At 41.0% G+C, this 16,419-nt stretch overlaps 1 protein-coding gene across 7 annotated transcripts in view; it reads right to left on the reverse strand.

Annotated features, from left to right (window-relative positions):
* Window positions 1-16,419, reverse strand: part of DLG2 (discs large MAGUK scaffold protein 2) — a 1,098,948-nt gene that overhangs the window by 268,801 nt on the left and 813,728 nt on the right. For 5 of the 7 annotated variants that reach the window (XM_054164548.1, XM_054164550.1, XM_054164553.1 and 2 more), the window contains one exon: window positions 9,062-9,217. The exons of the other annotated variants lie outside the window; for them this stretch is intronic. In XM_054164548.1, the coding sequence (XP_054020523.1) occupies window positions 9,062-9,217 (156 nt within the window). The remainder of the gene's footprint in view (window positions 1-9,061; window positions 9,218-16,419) is intronic. 7 annotated transcript variants of the gene reach the window in all.

Raw genomic sequence — 16,419 nt, forward strand, 5'->3', positions numbered from 1 at the left:
AAGATTCCTTGCTCTTCTTTGTACAGCTGCAACCCTGGAAATCATTCTTCCCCAACCAGGTACAGTGTAGGTAGCCACAGGGTAGCTTTACTTACCCTGTCTCAACAGCAATATTTAATTTCAAAGCTCCAAGGACTCTCCTGGGGTAACAAGAGTATTTATTCCCTGGGTTAAACCTATTCTCAGATTTTCTGATGAGCTGAGTGTCTAGCAATTACTATGACAGATGAAGCAATGATTTTTATGATGTGGAAACTTGTCCACAGGAATGAAATGAAAATATCTAAATCCATTTCTCATATCAGCCCTCAGACAGTTGCCAGGTTGTCATTAACTTTCGTCACCGTGGACAAGATCTGAGCTCCTGAATGGCTCCGTTAGCTTATTACTGTAGCACTCCTGTGCAGAGTGACACTTTCTGTCAATTTTTGTTGTCACTTATTCTGAAAGCACTCGAAGCAGACATGGAACCAGTATTTAAAGTGTGGGGTTGCATTTCTTCCAACAGGCAGAAGCGTGTGAACACTCTGGAGTTTCAGTGCTCTGTCACTTTGGAAGAACTGTTCCAAGGGGAAATCCAGAGCCCAAAACAAGGCATGTAAAGAGGTTGCTTACACACACTGAAAAGGAACAATAACATGTCTCACAGAAATGACCATTTCAGACAACAAATTTATTGTATGACTTGAGTTATGAACTGATGGGATTCTCCTAAGATAATGAGAAGCACCATTCTCGCCTTGTACCTAGCCAGAACCTGCTGCAGCACGTTGGGTGGTGAATGGTGTCTTCTGAAGGGACATCAGGCAACAATTACATTTTGAGAGCCATGGCCCACCTCAGCCTTCCCATACTGGATGACTGATTGCCCTGACCAAAATCCTCAGGCAGGAACCAGTTGAAAGTGGTCTAAGCCATTTCTAGTCTCCTGGTTCCAGACTCCACCATCCATCCCAAAGGGAGGTAGGAGTTGCCTTTTGATACTTTGGGAAACTTTCCTGTGACTTACACATAGGCTGAATTTCAGAGCTTGCTTCCAGGCGTGGAAGCAGAGACCTCTTTCCTTTGTTTCCCAGTGTCTCTGTAGGTCTGTTCATAATCTCAACAGCAGGCAAATTTTCATACCAGTGATTCACAGATGTTTTCTTACTAAGAACTGGGATTTTTTTTTCTTGTCTACAGACATAGTTAAGAAAATACTGCTACTTGACTAAATTGAGTTAATATTTCTGCCCATTTTATGAGCTAGGAATATACAGTTTAATTTCCATGGGTGCAGAACATGAACAAAAGAGGATTTGTAGCGCAGGAAAGCACAGTATCTCTGAAAGTCAAAGTACATATTCAAAAAACAGGAAACTTTTTGCAAAGGATAGAACAGAACAAACACCTTAATTTTTCACTTAAAAAAATGTATTCTGTTCTGTTTAATGATATTAGTGATCCTTCTCAATGTAACTGAGTAAGAAGTTTATTGTATTGATAGATAAACCAAAGCAAACAGAATTAAGTGATTTGCTCAACTGCTGAGAATTATTCAGGGGCAACTGGAAATGAAGCCCAGCAGCATTAACCTGAAGCATCCCATCTTAACCTGAAAGGCTTCTATAGCTTTACCTAATTAAACACTAGAACTGCAGATATTTTATGCCTTTATAGGTTAAGATTCTCCTGCAGTTATCTCTCTGGCTTTTTACAAGGTGCTTTTTGCTAATAATTTTAATTACCAGTGTCCAAAACAGAAGACTCCTCATTAAAAATAAGGAAAGAGCCCAAGAGAGTCTATAGGAATGTTTGTGCTTATCAGGATCAGAGATCCATCCATGCAAAACAACATGAAAGCTGAGCCTGAAAGGCAGTACAATTTTTCTTCCATTAACTGTAACAGTTACATGACTGGATCATTTAGTGGAAGAGAACACTTGAGTCAAGATTAAAAGGAAATGAAAGGAAACTGCTCCAGTTGAGAGTTTCTAATTTGTTAATTGAAAATTATAAGAAAAATCCACAATTAATTTTGGTAATTGCAAAAAGATCTTAAGTAATTTAAAGACCTCAGGAATCTGATTCACAATCAGGGACAACATACTTTGAGACACTGTATTTAGTTGTAGACAGTTAATCAGCATAGCTGATGCTGATTTTGTTTGGCCTTGTAATATATAACTATAAAATACTGCAGTTCTGGAGCTGCTTCCAGAAGCAGCAGAACCCAGTCAAGCATAATGAGTAGGTCGCTGTACACATCCCGCCTGCACCTCATCAGCCACTGCAGTGTGTGTTCCTGAGGAGGAGACAAGGTCTCCAAACTTAGTGTCAGAAAGGTCTAGGTGCCAGAGCTAGAGAAGTACTTAAATTGCTAAAGACATTGTGCAGGGAGAGGAGGCCACAGCACTTACATATCCCACTGATATCAGCAGTGCCCAAGCCAGCCTCTGTGATGACCAATTTAATCAGTGAAACTGCTTATGGATTACTGCATGCACTGTGCCTCTGAATGCCTACATTTGTGTACAGACTGTGTACAGATCCACCATCACTCATTTTGCAGGACAAAAGGTCACAGTGCTCATTTTTTCAGAGGCCACCTTATGGTTTTAGGGAGCTGCTTTATCAAGAGGTATTTTAACCAGGTATCTTTGATTTTCAGAAGCAGTTTTTCATTTGTGACTATGGGATTAATTAATTTTCATTAGCATTGAGTAAGTTGAACCTCAGTATTGTCTATTTTCCTCTTCAGCAATCTCCTGGAAGAATGTACTTCTGTGTTTTTGTACACTTACTCCTTTCCACTGTTTTTAGCAGTGCTATTTATTAGTGCTCATTTACCACAAATAAGCTTTTCTGTCTGTGGTTGGGACACGTAAAATGCAGATCAGTCCAGAATCTGCTTCCAAGGTATTAATATATGAAAAAGTGCAAATCTGCTCCAATTCTGATATTAAATATTTGAGTATTTAAACCTAGGAGGGGATTAGGGGGCATCCCATTAAATCTCATAAATATCTAAAGGGTGGGTGTCAGGAGAGCGGAGCCAAACTCTACTCAGTGGTGTGCAGCGGCAGGACAAGGGGCAGTGGACACAAACTGAAACACAGGAAGTATCACATAAATACAAGGAGAAAAATCTCTTCACTGTGAGGGTGGCAGAGCACTGGGGCAGACTGCCCAGAGAGGCTGCGAAGTCTGTGTCTCTGGAGGCATTTGAAACCTGCATGGACATGTTCATGGGTGATCTACTCTGAATGAACCTGCTCTGACAGTGGAGTTGGACTATGTGCTCTTCAGAGGTCCCTTCCAACCCCTATCATTTTGTATGAGTCTGTGTATGTGTGATTTCCAGTTCTGTGATTATTATTTGAACTTTTCACAATAAATAAATTAATTAACACAACTAAACAGTAGAAGTTCATTTGAAATTCAAGAAAGGTGGCTGTGTTCATGAGGGACAAGCTGAAGACTTGGTTTCATCGTATTATCACTTTTTACGACTTGTTTGGTAGGTTTCAATTCTGAGGTTTCAGAAACCTCAGACTATGGCTAGATGCAATTCCCATACTAAACATGTGGGACTGAAACAGGGGTGATTAATGACGGTCAACATGGGCAAGTGTAGTCTTGAACCCAGGACGGAGCAACCCCATGTACCAGTATAGGCTGGGGACTGACCTGCTGGAGAGCATGAAGGGAAAACGGACCTGGGGGTCCTAGAGGATGGGAGGTTGACCATGAGCCAGCAATGTGCTCTTGTGGCCAAGAAGGCCAATGATATCCAGGGTTGTATTAGAAGGGGGAGGTCAGTAGGTCAAAAGAGGTTCTCCTCCCTCTCTATTCTGCCCTGGTGAGGCCACATCTGGAATATTGTGCCCAGTTCTGAGCCCCTCAGTTTAAGAAAGACCTCAGAGAACTGCTTGAAAGAGTCCAGCACAGAGCCACAAAAGTGATGAAGGGAGTGGAACATCTTTCTTATGAGGACAGACTGAGGGAGCTGAGGCTCTTCAGCCTGGAGAAGAGGAGACTGAGAGGTGACCTCATTAATGTTTGTAAATATGTCAAGGGTGAGTGCCAAGAAACTGGAGCCAGGCTCTGCTGGGTGATGCCCAATGACAGGACAAGGGGCAGTGGTGGAAGCTGAGGCAGAGGAAGTTCCATGGAAACAGGTGGAAGAATTATTTCACTGTGAGGGTGACAGAACACTGGAGCAGGCTGCCCAGGGGGGTTGTGAAGTCTCCCTCTCAGGAGTTATTCAAGACCCACCTGGATGAGTTCCTGTGTGATCTGGCATAGGTGATCCTGCTCTGGCAGCGGGGTTGGACTAGATGATCTCTCAAGGTCCCTTCCAGCCTCTAACATTCTGTGATTCTGTGATGAGCACTCCTGTACAATGTGAATTTCAGTAAAGATGACAAGTGCCTCCCCAGAGGGCATTTGCTCCTTAGTACAGCTGTATGCATCATCTTGACAATAAGTTCACTCCAAACAGGATAATGCAAAGGAAAAGGCTGCACAGATATTAATAAATGAGAAAGGACACCATAGAAAAAGTAGCAGAGAGGGCTAACATTCACACCTTTTTCTAGTGCAGTTACCTTAACTTCCTGCTAGGATCACTGAAAAGCCATCAACACCTTCTCAGCAGTACCTTCATAAACTATTAAGGAATCCTGGGAATCCCTGAAACTAGATGAGGGTGACTACAAGCAGTAGTGCTTAGCATTGTAGACATACCCCTGTCTGATTGCAGAGACTAGTGCAGTGTAGTGACCCTCATGCACTTGGAGGCTGTGGGAATTCAGCCACACATTTGAAACAGAATCATGAAGAAATCACTCAGATCCTCAGCATTATCATCTCTTTACCCTTATGTCCTGCCTATATGTCAGCATGCTTCTACTTGTGAGAGACACAATGCTCAGCTATCCTTGAATGCCTATGCAAATACCATGCTGTTTCTGCAACAGCCTGCTCTGGAGCCCTCTCTCACCACTGCCTTCTCTCCCTAATACCCATTGTTGGGAAAGTATCAGTTGTCCCAAGCACTGATGTCACTAATTTGATTCGTCAAATACCTTAAAATCACTTTTGTCCTAATAACACAACTGCCATTAGTAACAAGATGCTATGTTCCAGACAGAATTAGTTGCCAAAGAAGCTCTATGAGGTCACTGGTAAATCTCTTCTAGAGACTGGGAAACAAAGAACACAATCATTAACTCCCTTGACTAAAGCTGCAGATTACAGTGTCAGCCAGAATTAAGGCTAACTTCAAGAAACTAATCTTGATTTGAAAAGCAAGCCAAATACTTTCAATCCAGGTGTCCAAGCACATTAAGGAGGATCTAGAAGTTCACAAAAGCTAGACTGAAGATGAACAAAAGTTTCACTCAATTTAATTTTTCTGGCTGGGAGGAGGCATGTTCCAAAACTTTTCTTCCATGACCACAAAGCCTGAAACCCTACTTTTAGTTCCACTCCCTATATGTATTAAGAAATACTGATGTAATCACATGGTCAAAAGCCTAAGAGAAAAGAAAATGCCTAAGGGAAAATCAAAGTGAAGAAAAAGACCCCAAACCAACAATATCAGGACCACCCTGTAGCAAAACCTGTGCTGACAACTAGAATGCCAAAAAGAGATCAGTAAAGACAGGAAAGTAAGCTCTGGGGAAGAGCGAAGCATTCTCAAAGCGTGTCTATGCAGTGGTGAATGCAAGGATGTTTTCAGTGCAGACTGACAACAGAGTGTTCTGTGTTACAGACTGCAGAGATAAAGTCTGATGTTTGTAGAGTGTTGCACCTCTGAGCTGCCAATAATCCCTTAATTGCACACAGGACTGTCAATAATGACAGTGGGGATACTACATCAGTTCCCATGTGGTGCTCGCAAAGGGAAACTCACTACTCCTAAATTCTCTCTCTGCTCCTGTCTTCCATAGAACAGATCTTCAGCTGCTGCACATTGATACAGCCCTGTTAGTATCAATCCACATGAACTGGCAATTCAATCAAAACCCAAATTACTTCTGTCTTACAATGGAAGTGTATTGCTCTAGACCGCCAAATCTCCCAGGAGCTAAGACAGGCCACCGTAACTGCAAAGGTTATAAACTTGAATTTATTGTAGACAAATAAAGCTTTGGCCTCTGAATTCTCTTTGCCTATTAAGTTAATGAACCTTGACAAAACAATCATCTGAGGAGCAGCCGACAAATTATCTGAAGCAGCAATTTAAAGGCGTTGGCTGGCTTACAAGGATTTCAGTTGGGAGAGCATGGAGCTCTGGAAGAGTTATTCATCAGACCAGACTTCTTGCACTTCAGCAGCAGATTCTCAACACTGGAGCACTGAGATGTGACAATGACTGCAGTTACCAATCCCAGTCCCTTCCTCTCCAAACTGGAGGCTGACAAAATCTGGTGAAAAACTCCTGGGAAGCTTGCAGAAAGTCAGGCACATGTCTTTTTACATTTGACCAGAGACTGTGGCAGGGTGTAATGTGGAAGAATAGGGCTTTGAGGAATTCAGGAGAGAAAGGGAGATCTACCAGAATACTTGTCCGAAATTTTGACTATTTTTTCTTGCAGTACAACTTCCAATAGAGATGATGGCATCACAGCCACAATTCAAACCCAAAGTTATTTTATGGAGTAATTCTTGCCAGCATTTGACCCGGCAACCCTGAGACACAGGATCCTCGTGCATTTTGGGGCTGTGTGCAGTGAGCACTGCTGCAAAGAACAGTCACTTAGATTAGGGTTAAGATGGAGTGAGTACTTTTGTAAGATGTGCTCTCCAACTGTGAATCCTGAGACCATTTGGAACTCAGATCATGGTGTGTGCTGTAGGCTGTCACTTTCCTCACCAAAGGCATTTGGTAAAATGTCTTTCTCTGTGGTCAGCTATTCAGAGTCCTGTGGAAAGGATGACCGTGTTTGAGAACATTGAAAACTGTCATATTTTCCCTCTGAATGTTATTTCACAGTAGGAAGCATAAATTATAGCAATCAGTTGCCTCTACCACAGCATGCAGTAGAGCATAGTGCAGAGCAGTTAACCATGAGCTGTGTCTTTTCTCATTTTTTTCTGTGCTTTTTGCAGTTTTCATTGTGCTGTTGGAATAAACAGGCTCATGAAATATACAGGGACCAAAGCTTAAGGGACCAGAGCTTAATTATATGTCATGTTAGAATGAAGAGAAATGAACCCTTGTTCTTAAAGAGAATTGTTAAGTGGCAGTAGAATACGGCCCAGCTTTTAAAGTCTTGATGTCAGGTCATCACATATCTGATGACCAAGTATTCACCTGATCGCACAACAGAGTGCAGAAAATTGCACCTTCACATGCCGAAATGATCTGGTTCTGTGAGCTTCCCAGGGTTCCACTGATTATGGGCAACTAAGTACCTGGTCTGCAGGAAGTAGCCTTAAGAGATGTACCCCTTTCACCCAACCTATTTCCATAGTCCTGACAGTTATGTCTATAGAGATTGTACACAGAGCAATGAGTTGCATCTCTCTATGATTGGCAAGCCACAATATAATCCTCAGCACTCCCCATGCACAATTCTATGACTTCAGAAACCTCTAGAACCAGATTGTTCAACTTTCTAGATCACTGGTCCTTTCCTTCCTGAAGGGACCATTTTAAAAGTCCATCCTTTTCTAATGATCTCTTCTTTTATCTGGGTCTAAACGTGGAGAAGCACCGTGACTGCTTACAGATAAATTACTTGTATGTACACTGCATCTAAAGACTTGAAGTAGTTTTGCTACTTTTTGGCTATATATTTCCATTAAGAGAGTATTTGCAGAGAAAATAAAATATTGTGAATAGATCTGTTAGTACCTGTCACCCTTCTGGATGTATTTATATGTTCTAAAACATTGATTAAAACCCATGGATAACAGCAAACATAAACTGGCCTGAACAGGCTGACTAATCGCTCTGCCCAGTGATCATCTTTTTTACAAGTTCTGGAAGCTACACAGTTTTCATTCTAATAAACTCTCAGCTTCTGCATGGTCTTACCACATCTGCTGCACTCCTCACTTGTACTCCTCATACTGCCTTTTTACTTTGGCTGTTTCCTAGCACTGCAGCGCTTTTCACAGCTGTTTCCTCCGGCCCTCGGGTAGCTTGCTCGTTAGCGTATCTCACATTGATTTACCATCTTACTCTCCACTTACACACTTATGCTCTTCTCATCCCACATTAACTGTTCTATTTGAAAAGTGCCTATAATCAAAGCTCCAAATACAATTATTTTTCTTCTGCTCTGGAATATAAAAGATGACAGGTTTGTTCCATGACAAAAGAAACACTCAATATCCTCTTGAAAACTTGTGCTCTTTGCAAGTAGTTTACTGCTGTCCTAGCAGACTGTAGAAAAATATCGGGGATATCCTAGCACACAGTTTTGGATAGGATGTTTTTCCTTTTTAAAGTACCTCTCAGGAGGCAACTGTTGACAGCATTTTATAGCAATGTCTTCCATTACTTCAGTTAGGGAAATGTTTATCATTTTGGGTTTTACTAGCCATCCTCTCAGTGCAGAGCTAGCCTAGGCAATGCTGAATTTTAGATGTATCTTCAACCGTGACTTGGTGAGGGAGGTGATTATTTTTTGCTCTATTTCTTCTGAATGGCTTAAGCAGCCACTCTATACACCAAGATGCTTGTGAACAAAGTGGACACAACAGAACTAAGATTGCTGAATCAAAACAGATTGCTATCTCTTTATGTGAAGTCTAAGTCACTTTCTGTACTCACAGGAAAACAAATCCTGAATTCAGTTTTAAAATGTGATACATATTATCTAACCTATTTTAGAGCACCATTCCAATGGATCAAAACATTGCCTGTGTGCATCACTGGATTTTGGATGACCAAAATTATATACCAAAGTAGCATATATCTTCCAGTGGTGCAGATGCGAAAGCATGGTTAAAAACAAGCACAAGCTGTAGAAAAAGATCTATGGTGAAGATGCAAACTATGAGATAAATCCAGTGATGTTCATGCACTCTAATGAAGGAGGTGAGGAAGAAGCGCATGCAGTACCTGGTGATCTCAGAGTCAGGGAGCAGGCCTACGTGGTAGTGGGGATAGGGAGCTGTAAGAAGGAAGCTTTTGTCACACTCGACAGGGGAATAGTGCCTAGGAGAAGGTGGTTTATCACACAGTTTGTTCACAGTGCTGTAAACAGGTTCAGGAGGCCTGGTGATAGAGACAAGAGTAAAAGATCAGGTGCATATTAGTGGCTCAGAATATAGAGAAAACACAGCAATCATTTTAAAAGCATGCATAGCAAATCTGTCAAGACCTTTTCAGTAGTGCTTTTCTGACAAGTAAAGTGTGCTGTTAAAGGAAACATTAGGATTTGGTAACACAGTATTACTGCATACAAGCAACTACACAGAAAGACACAGACTGTAAAAGTGGGCCATGAAACTGGCTCATGGGAAATGTGGCACCGAAAGAGAGTATCTGATCGCTGCAGATCACTGAGCTTTCCCACAAACCTGGCTTTTGGTTGCAATCTAACAACATTACACTGCACAGTTTTCTGTGACCTTAATTTTGAGCATTTCAGAGAAGGAAATATGATGTTTATTACCTGAAAAGAGGTGGTTTTTTATCTATTAATTTAAGATAAATACAAAGTATATGTTACTTGTTAATACAACATACTCGTGCCTCAACAAGCTAGGGCTTTGCAAGCGGAGCTGTGGTCAAAGTGAGCCATGCCCTGTAACAGCACTGATGGCAACAAACTGTGTAAGCAGTTAATCTCAGTATCAGGCTGTTCATTTAATTCAAAGAGTTCTTTGTTCTCTTTTCGGATTCAGCCTTCAAAATCTGATTTTGCAGACCACATTTCTAAGTTAAGCCTGTAGACAAGGCTACCCTACTTGCACTGCTGCTCCAGATTACCGACGTCAGTCTGCAAAGCTATGAATAAGACCCTACGGCTGACACTTGACCAGTCACCGAACATTCTCTCCTGCTGCTTGGAGGCCAGCACTTGGGAGAAGCAATACTTACCACAAACCTCCCAGGGAGTCACCTGGGGAGAGGCAAGAAGGGGATGCAGCTTTTAGTAACAACCGGCCAGGGATCCACAGGAGACAACCAGCAGTTTTCAGAACAATGCACCACATAACACATTTCCCATCAAGCAACTTCTACAGCTACTGCAATGGCCCCAGCAGATGCCTCTGGACCTACTGTCAGAGTGAAACTTGGCTCATAATTTCCTGAGGTTTCTATCCTAAAGGGTGCCAAGATGCAACTGCTGCCATATCCTTGCTTCTGCCAGAAGATCCAGAGTATGCCACTTTCTTTAATGACGGGAACATAGTATTAGCTAGATGATAATCTTATTATAGAAGCCTGGAAATGTCAAGAGGCCAAGGAGTTAATAAACTTTTTTTGTTCTTCTGGCTGCACTGTGCTTCACATGGGTGTGGTTTTTACTGTGACTTTCACAGGTACCAGAAGTTATTACGGTCATGGATGCACTGGCAGATACAGAGAACGTATTTTCTTTTGTTGTTAGCTTCTGGTTTTGTCCTTTGGGGGAAAAGGAGTAGCTGCTTTACTTGAAAATTGGTCTCACTTGATGCTAATAACATTATTCATAGCAATCTAACATGATTTGAGAACTCTCTGTGCCTGACTTTCCCAGGGAAAACTTTTCAGTTTAAAAACCTGTCAATTTAATAGCAAACACCAAAACAACAAAGCTGTCACTCATTTGGTTATAGAGCATTGTGCCAAGCATCTTGTAAAATCCCTTAAAAAATGTGGAAGCTACCAAGTGCTTTTTATCAGCAGATTTCACACTTCTTTCAGATGGTTGGATTTAGTTATTCCTTTACTAAATCAGTTGCTGCTTTAGGAAAAAAAAAAAAGCCAGATGAAACCCCACTTCCATTATTTCACTTGAGACCAAGACTGTCTTTTATTCCCTCAAGAGCTGCTTTTGCTTTTAGGTACTATATTATAGAACAATTACAAATATAAATGATAAATAATACCTGCTATGACAATGGAAGAAATGTTACCCCAGTGCAGGAAGATGAGTAAAAACTGCAGATTTCTCCATGGCTTAAAACGCTTATCATTCTGTGAGCAACTTGCTAGCTTCCTATAGTCAAGATACTTTTCCTCTCCGAGCACTAGACATGAGAGTGTTGTTAGCCCTTGGATATTCTGTGAATGCTCAGACTACACTGACTCATCAGTGAGTGACCATCCAACCTTGTGCTGAGACACAAATCATGCCACAGAGATGGACAGATATGAGGGATCGCTCTGTTAATTGACAGATACAAACTGCTTCCAAAAGCAAAATCTGCAGTCAATATCTACCTAGATCCTGAGTCAAAATGTGTCTTTCAAATATAAACACAGAGACCTAGCAAAATATCTTGAGAAGCTCAGGAAATTTTAGAACATTTAGTGTTTTTCACTCCTTTCAGTCTTGCTGGATGGTAAGATAACAGACAACTGAACAAGTCACCTCGCTGATGTATAAATCCTCTACCAGCTAACAACATACCTTCTAAATGAGCTGGGGAGAGAGATCTTAAAGTTAAGAAAAGGAATTTAAACTTCTTATCCTTTCCAAGCTTGGATTCATTAAGATCATGGGATCAAATGTTCTTTTAGATACAGTTATACCACTCAGATGTATATACTGGCACAGCCAAATGCATCATTAAGCCACAACTTCGTATTTCATTTGCACAGAAAAGCAAAAGCTTGAAAAATAAGTCATTTCTAGCACCAAGGGTCCAACTCAGATTAGTATAAACTTGATTTTCTCTCTCAATTCTGTTCAGTAAATATAACTAGTGAAAAAGTAATTGCAAGTTGTGATTAAAAAAATGGGCAGGAGGAGAATGATTAAAAATAGAGTAGACAGATCACTGCTCTGTTCATACAAACTGTAGGCCAGTGATCCTTAATCTGAGGAATCTGCTGCACAGACTGCCTTCAAATGTGGTTCTTCACTTTTTGTATGGCAAACTAGTACTTATTTACAGCAGCACCTACCTACCTACTCTGGAAAATGACAGGCTCCAAGAAAAACAGGGGGAAAAAAAGAGCTGTTCTGAAGACCACTCAGCTTTATTAAATTATTCCCATAATGCAGTATTTTTTTCTTGTGCTTTACCCTTCTCCACTGGAAGAAGAATAAGTTCTACCCAATGGGATCAGCCCACCTGGAAAACCCTGTCTTCCATGGCTTTTTCTCCAGTGTTAAGACAGAGACAGGTTGTCTCCTCTCAAAGCATGGGATATGGAAACAGTCTCTAATGTGTCGTTCTGAAAAGATACTGACAAAGTCACCTCAATATTTCCCTCAAAATAGTTAGGAGTCAGACTGAACAGAAACATTGAGGCCTTATTTTATGATGTATTAATTCTTCATATGAATTTAAAAACCTTGTGGTAGGCCCTTTAACATGCTGTAACAAAAGTGTAAAAGTTAGCTATATTTCATTCAAGGACTGATTCACTGCTATTACATCACTTCCAGATACGGCAGGTACAGCTCAAGAGGTTTTGTCTTCCTTCATATGTTTGTGATTTTTAATGTCAGAAAGCACAAAGAATTCTGCTATGGAATTTATTTTGACCATTAAATTAAATAAAGCAAAACCCAAACAAGCACAAAATTAAAATGCCAAATGAGTCAATGTTACTGTAGAGCTCTTGGATAATTACAATATTGAGCAATTAGGTAATATTGAGTAATTATGTAATATTGATCTACTTAAAAAAACCCTAAAACATACAAACAAAAGCACCCAACAAACAACTAACTCATGCTTTAGCTCCTTATTTAGCAGATCTGCTCTCATCCTGCCTTTAAAATGTTTGTTTAGGAACAAACATACTTATACTGCTCTGTCTTTACCAGTGAGTTAGAAACCAAGCTCTGTGATAAATGAGAACAGCAACTGCTAGATTCAGATGGGCAGAAGCAACTGGGTTAGCATGAGAATCAGGTATACAACAGTAAAGCAAAGGCACAGGAAATATAAGCAGTAGCACAGCTTGGCTCGAGCACGCCTCAGTAGGTATTTCAGTCACGAGAGACAATCAAGTCACATTTGTAAGTGGTATGAAGAGCAGCTAGTTATGATCTGCTATTCTAGCCAATGAAAAGAGAACAGCTGTAATTGTTAGTCAGCATAGACCTAGCTGCAGTGAGGTTCAATTTCCACAGAGAGTTATAACTAATTGGTGGAAAAGCCAACAGGAACAGTAGGAGGCAGAAGGTTGATCTGACACTGGCTTTATTTATTTATTTTATAAGAGATTGTGTACAGAAAGCAAATCTTTGCTGTTGCTTGTAGTCCTTATGATTGCTGCTTTGGATTATCTTTGTGCTGTTCTCTCAGGCTGGCTTTATTGCACGACAGAAGAAAATGTTGTTATTAAAACCATTCTCCCCTCAGCATCATGCAGGGTCCTCAATTGAATGGTAACATTTTTGTATTGCAGGATTCTGTTTGGTAGGGCTCAGCTACCAACACAGAGCACATTAAAAGTTAACAGGGTTTGGGTTTTTTGTTTGTTTGTTTGCTTTTATTTTTTTATTTTAAACCCTTTTATTCTATGGAAATAAATCATCTAAGACCTCACAACATATTGAGCATGCAGGGCTATAGGCAGCAAACACTAAATTCAATCTGAGAAAAACCAAATCTCACAATGCTATAAATTTCCAACAAGCTGGTTTTTAGTGAACTTGAGTACAATTAAAGAGTTGAACCCAGGCTCCCTTATGACAGGCAGCACATCAGTATTGCTAATGTAATTGTGCTGGAAAGCGAGCAAAGACCTGTCTTTAAATGTATATCACTAATAAACCAAAAATCAATGCTAATTTAATACAAATGAACTCTTCCACTTCTAATAACCAATGAGTTTTTTATATAGGTCTTTTGAACTCTTTGAGTTTCCTGTTCATATATTCTTCTAGGAGAATCACACATCTCACTGTTCAGTAAGTTTATTTGGAATTGAAAGCTCACAACCTGAGGTATATTAATGGTGAAAAGCAGCCTAGGGAAGGTGTGGCCCCCTCAGAAAGGAAACAGGTGAGCTGGTGACAAGTGACATGGAGAAGGCTGAGGTTCTCAAGGACTTCTTCACCTCAGCCTTCACTGGCAAGGGCTCCAGCCACACTCCCAGAATAATGGAAGATAATGCCAGGGGCTGGAAGAAGGAACTGCCCACGGTGAGTGAAGATCAGGTTTGCGACCATCTGAAGAACCTGGAAGTGTTCAAGTCCATGGAACCCGATGGGATACACCCAGGAGTGCTGAGGTAGCAGGGAAGGAGGTTGCTAGGCCACTCTGCATCATATTCCAAAAGTCCTGGAAGTGCAGGGAGGTCCCCACTGACTTTTTAGAAAACTAGGCCAGTAAAAACTGCTCAGCTCCTGACAAAAATACTCAGCTGCCTACTCAGCTCCTGAAAACCAGCAGGTTAAGGACCATGTCAGCCAGAAACTAAATTCAAGCCTATCCACCATGATTCTGAGCACTTACTCTCAGCCTTATCTGAACATTGTCATATTCTTCACAACACCCTGGGTCAGCGAGTCCCACGAAACTAATGCCCTGATATATCCAAACCACCTCTACCTTTCTGCACTGCAAGCCTGTTGCTCGGTTGCACATTGATAATACATGCTAGCATCTAAATACCTGTCTTTCAACCTTGGCAATGTGTTGGAAGAAAATGCTGATAGTTGCTTTCTCCATGCCACAGGTACTTTTGCAGATCTCTGTTCTCTCTCTCTCTGACATTCTTATCCAGGTCCGTGCAACAAAAGGAGAAACCCTGCAAACTACACGATACCCTTGATCACCACTGCCACCCTCTTCTTGGGCTTTCTCCTGCTGCCTCCATGCAGCAATTAAGACTCAGATGCATCACGGAATCATAGAGACAAACATCATCTCTTGCACTTTTTCCCTTTCCTAATCAGATGCTATTTCCATTCTTAATCCCGTTTTTGGTTGCTCTGGAGTACTGAGTTGGAAATGACAGGGAAATAACTGCAGGGACCCCAAAGGTGTCTGTCTTAAGTGGCAATAGCTGCTTTAGGAGTTGGTGCGGTACGTAGTATGTGCTTAGATGATCTTCCTTACCATTTCTGTGTGTATTATGGCTGCCAGTTCCATCTCATTTCAAAAGTCTCACAAAATTTGACTGTTTTTGGGGTTTTTTAAGTGTTAAGTAATAAGTGGCTTTCCCTGACTGTACTAGAAATAGCCAAATCCTGTTACTTGGGGACCTCTGGGAGGTGTGTTTAAATGTGTGTGTTACTCAGGATATAACACAAGGTTCACAGACGGCATCGGGTTGGAAGGGAATCTCAAAGGTCACATTGTCCACCCCCCCTGCAGCGAGCTGACAGTAACTAAAATCTTACTTCAACATAAATTGCTGTTCCAAGTTAAGACTTATTATTTAGAACAAATTTGGAGTAGGAAAATGAAATCTTGCGATAGGCAGACAATTATTATGCACTTGCAAAGTTCAACAATTAGTTTAAGATAACATTTGTGAATTAAACACATGAAATTTGAAATGGTTGCTTTGCAGTTTAGCAATTTCATGCTTCATTGAAGGGAAGGAATAGTAGCTTAGAGCTAAGACATGTAACTGTGACCCTTGCTTAAAAAAATAACGTTGACAGGTGTTCCTCTTTAGATGACAGCACAAGCAAATACTGTGCCATTGTATTGCACCAAGGGTCTAACTTGAAGTTACACAGGCAAATTTAGTTTGACTTTTTTCCTCACTGAACATTTAATGAGTCACCCAGGTAGTCTTCCTTACATTTATTTAATGTAAATAATTCCTTAGATTGACCAAAGGTTTATGGGACATGATATTGAATTCAGTCTAATCATCATCAGGGGGGGCAGCTTAAGAATCAGAGCAGAGAACTCTCTTGTGAGAGACTGGGAGTAGTCAGTAGCAGCAGCAGGCTGATACCTTCTAGACAGGCAACATAGATGAACTATCATGGCAGACTGCCTGATGGCATCATGCATATGTCATTCAAACCCCCAAACTCTCAATTTTTCTAGTGAGGGATGACTTTAGCCTGATCCTGCTAGCATCTTATCAGCAACTTTTCCTACCTGCTCTTCATCTGTGTTCCTTGCCTCAGTCTTCTTACACTGCTATGCACTATCCCAAACCTCCTGTCTCACTGTCTGAGGAAGCTGCTGGTTCAGCAGCCCTGAAATTCATTGCTACTCTTCTCCAAGTTGTTTACCTCTGTTTCTTCTAAATGCCTCTCCACCCATTTCTCACATTCTTCCTTGTCCTAAACTCCTCTTCCAAATCCAAGTTTTCTCTTGTGATTTCCATTCTCACAC

The sequence above is a fragment of the Dryobates pubescens genome, chromosome 10, assembly GCF_014839835.1.
Source record: "Dryobates pubescens isolate bDryPub1 chromosome 10, bDryPub1.pri, whole genome shotgun sequence".
Taxonomy (NCBI): Eukaryota; Metazoa; Chordata; class Aves; order Piciformes; family Picidae; genus Dryobates; species Dryobates pubescens.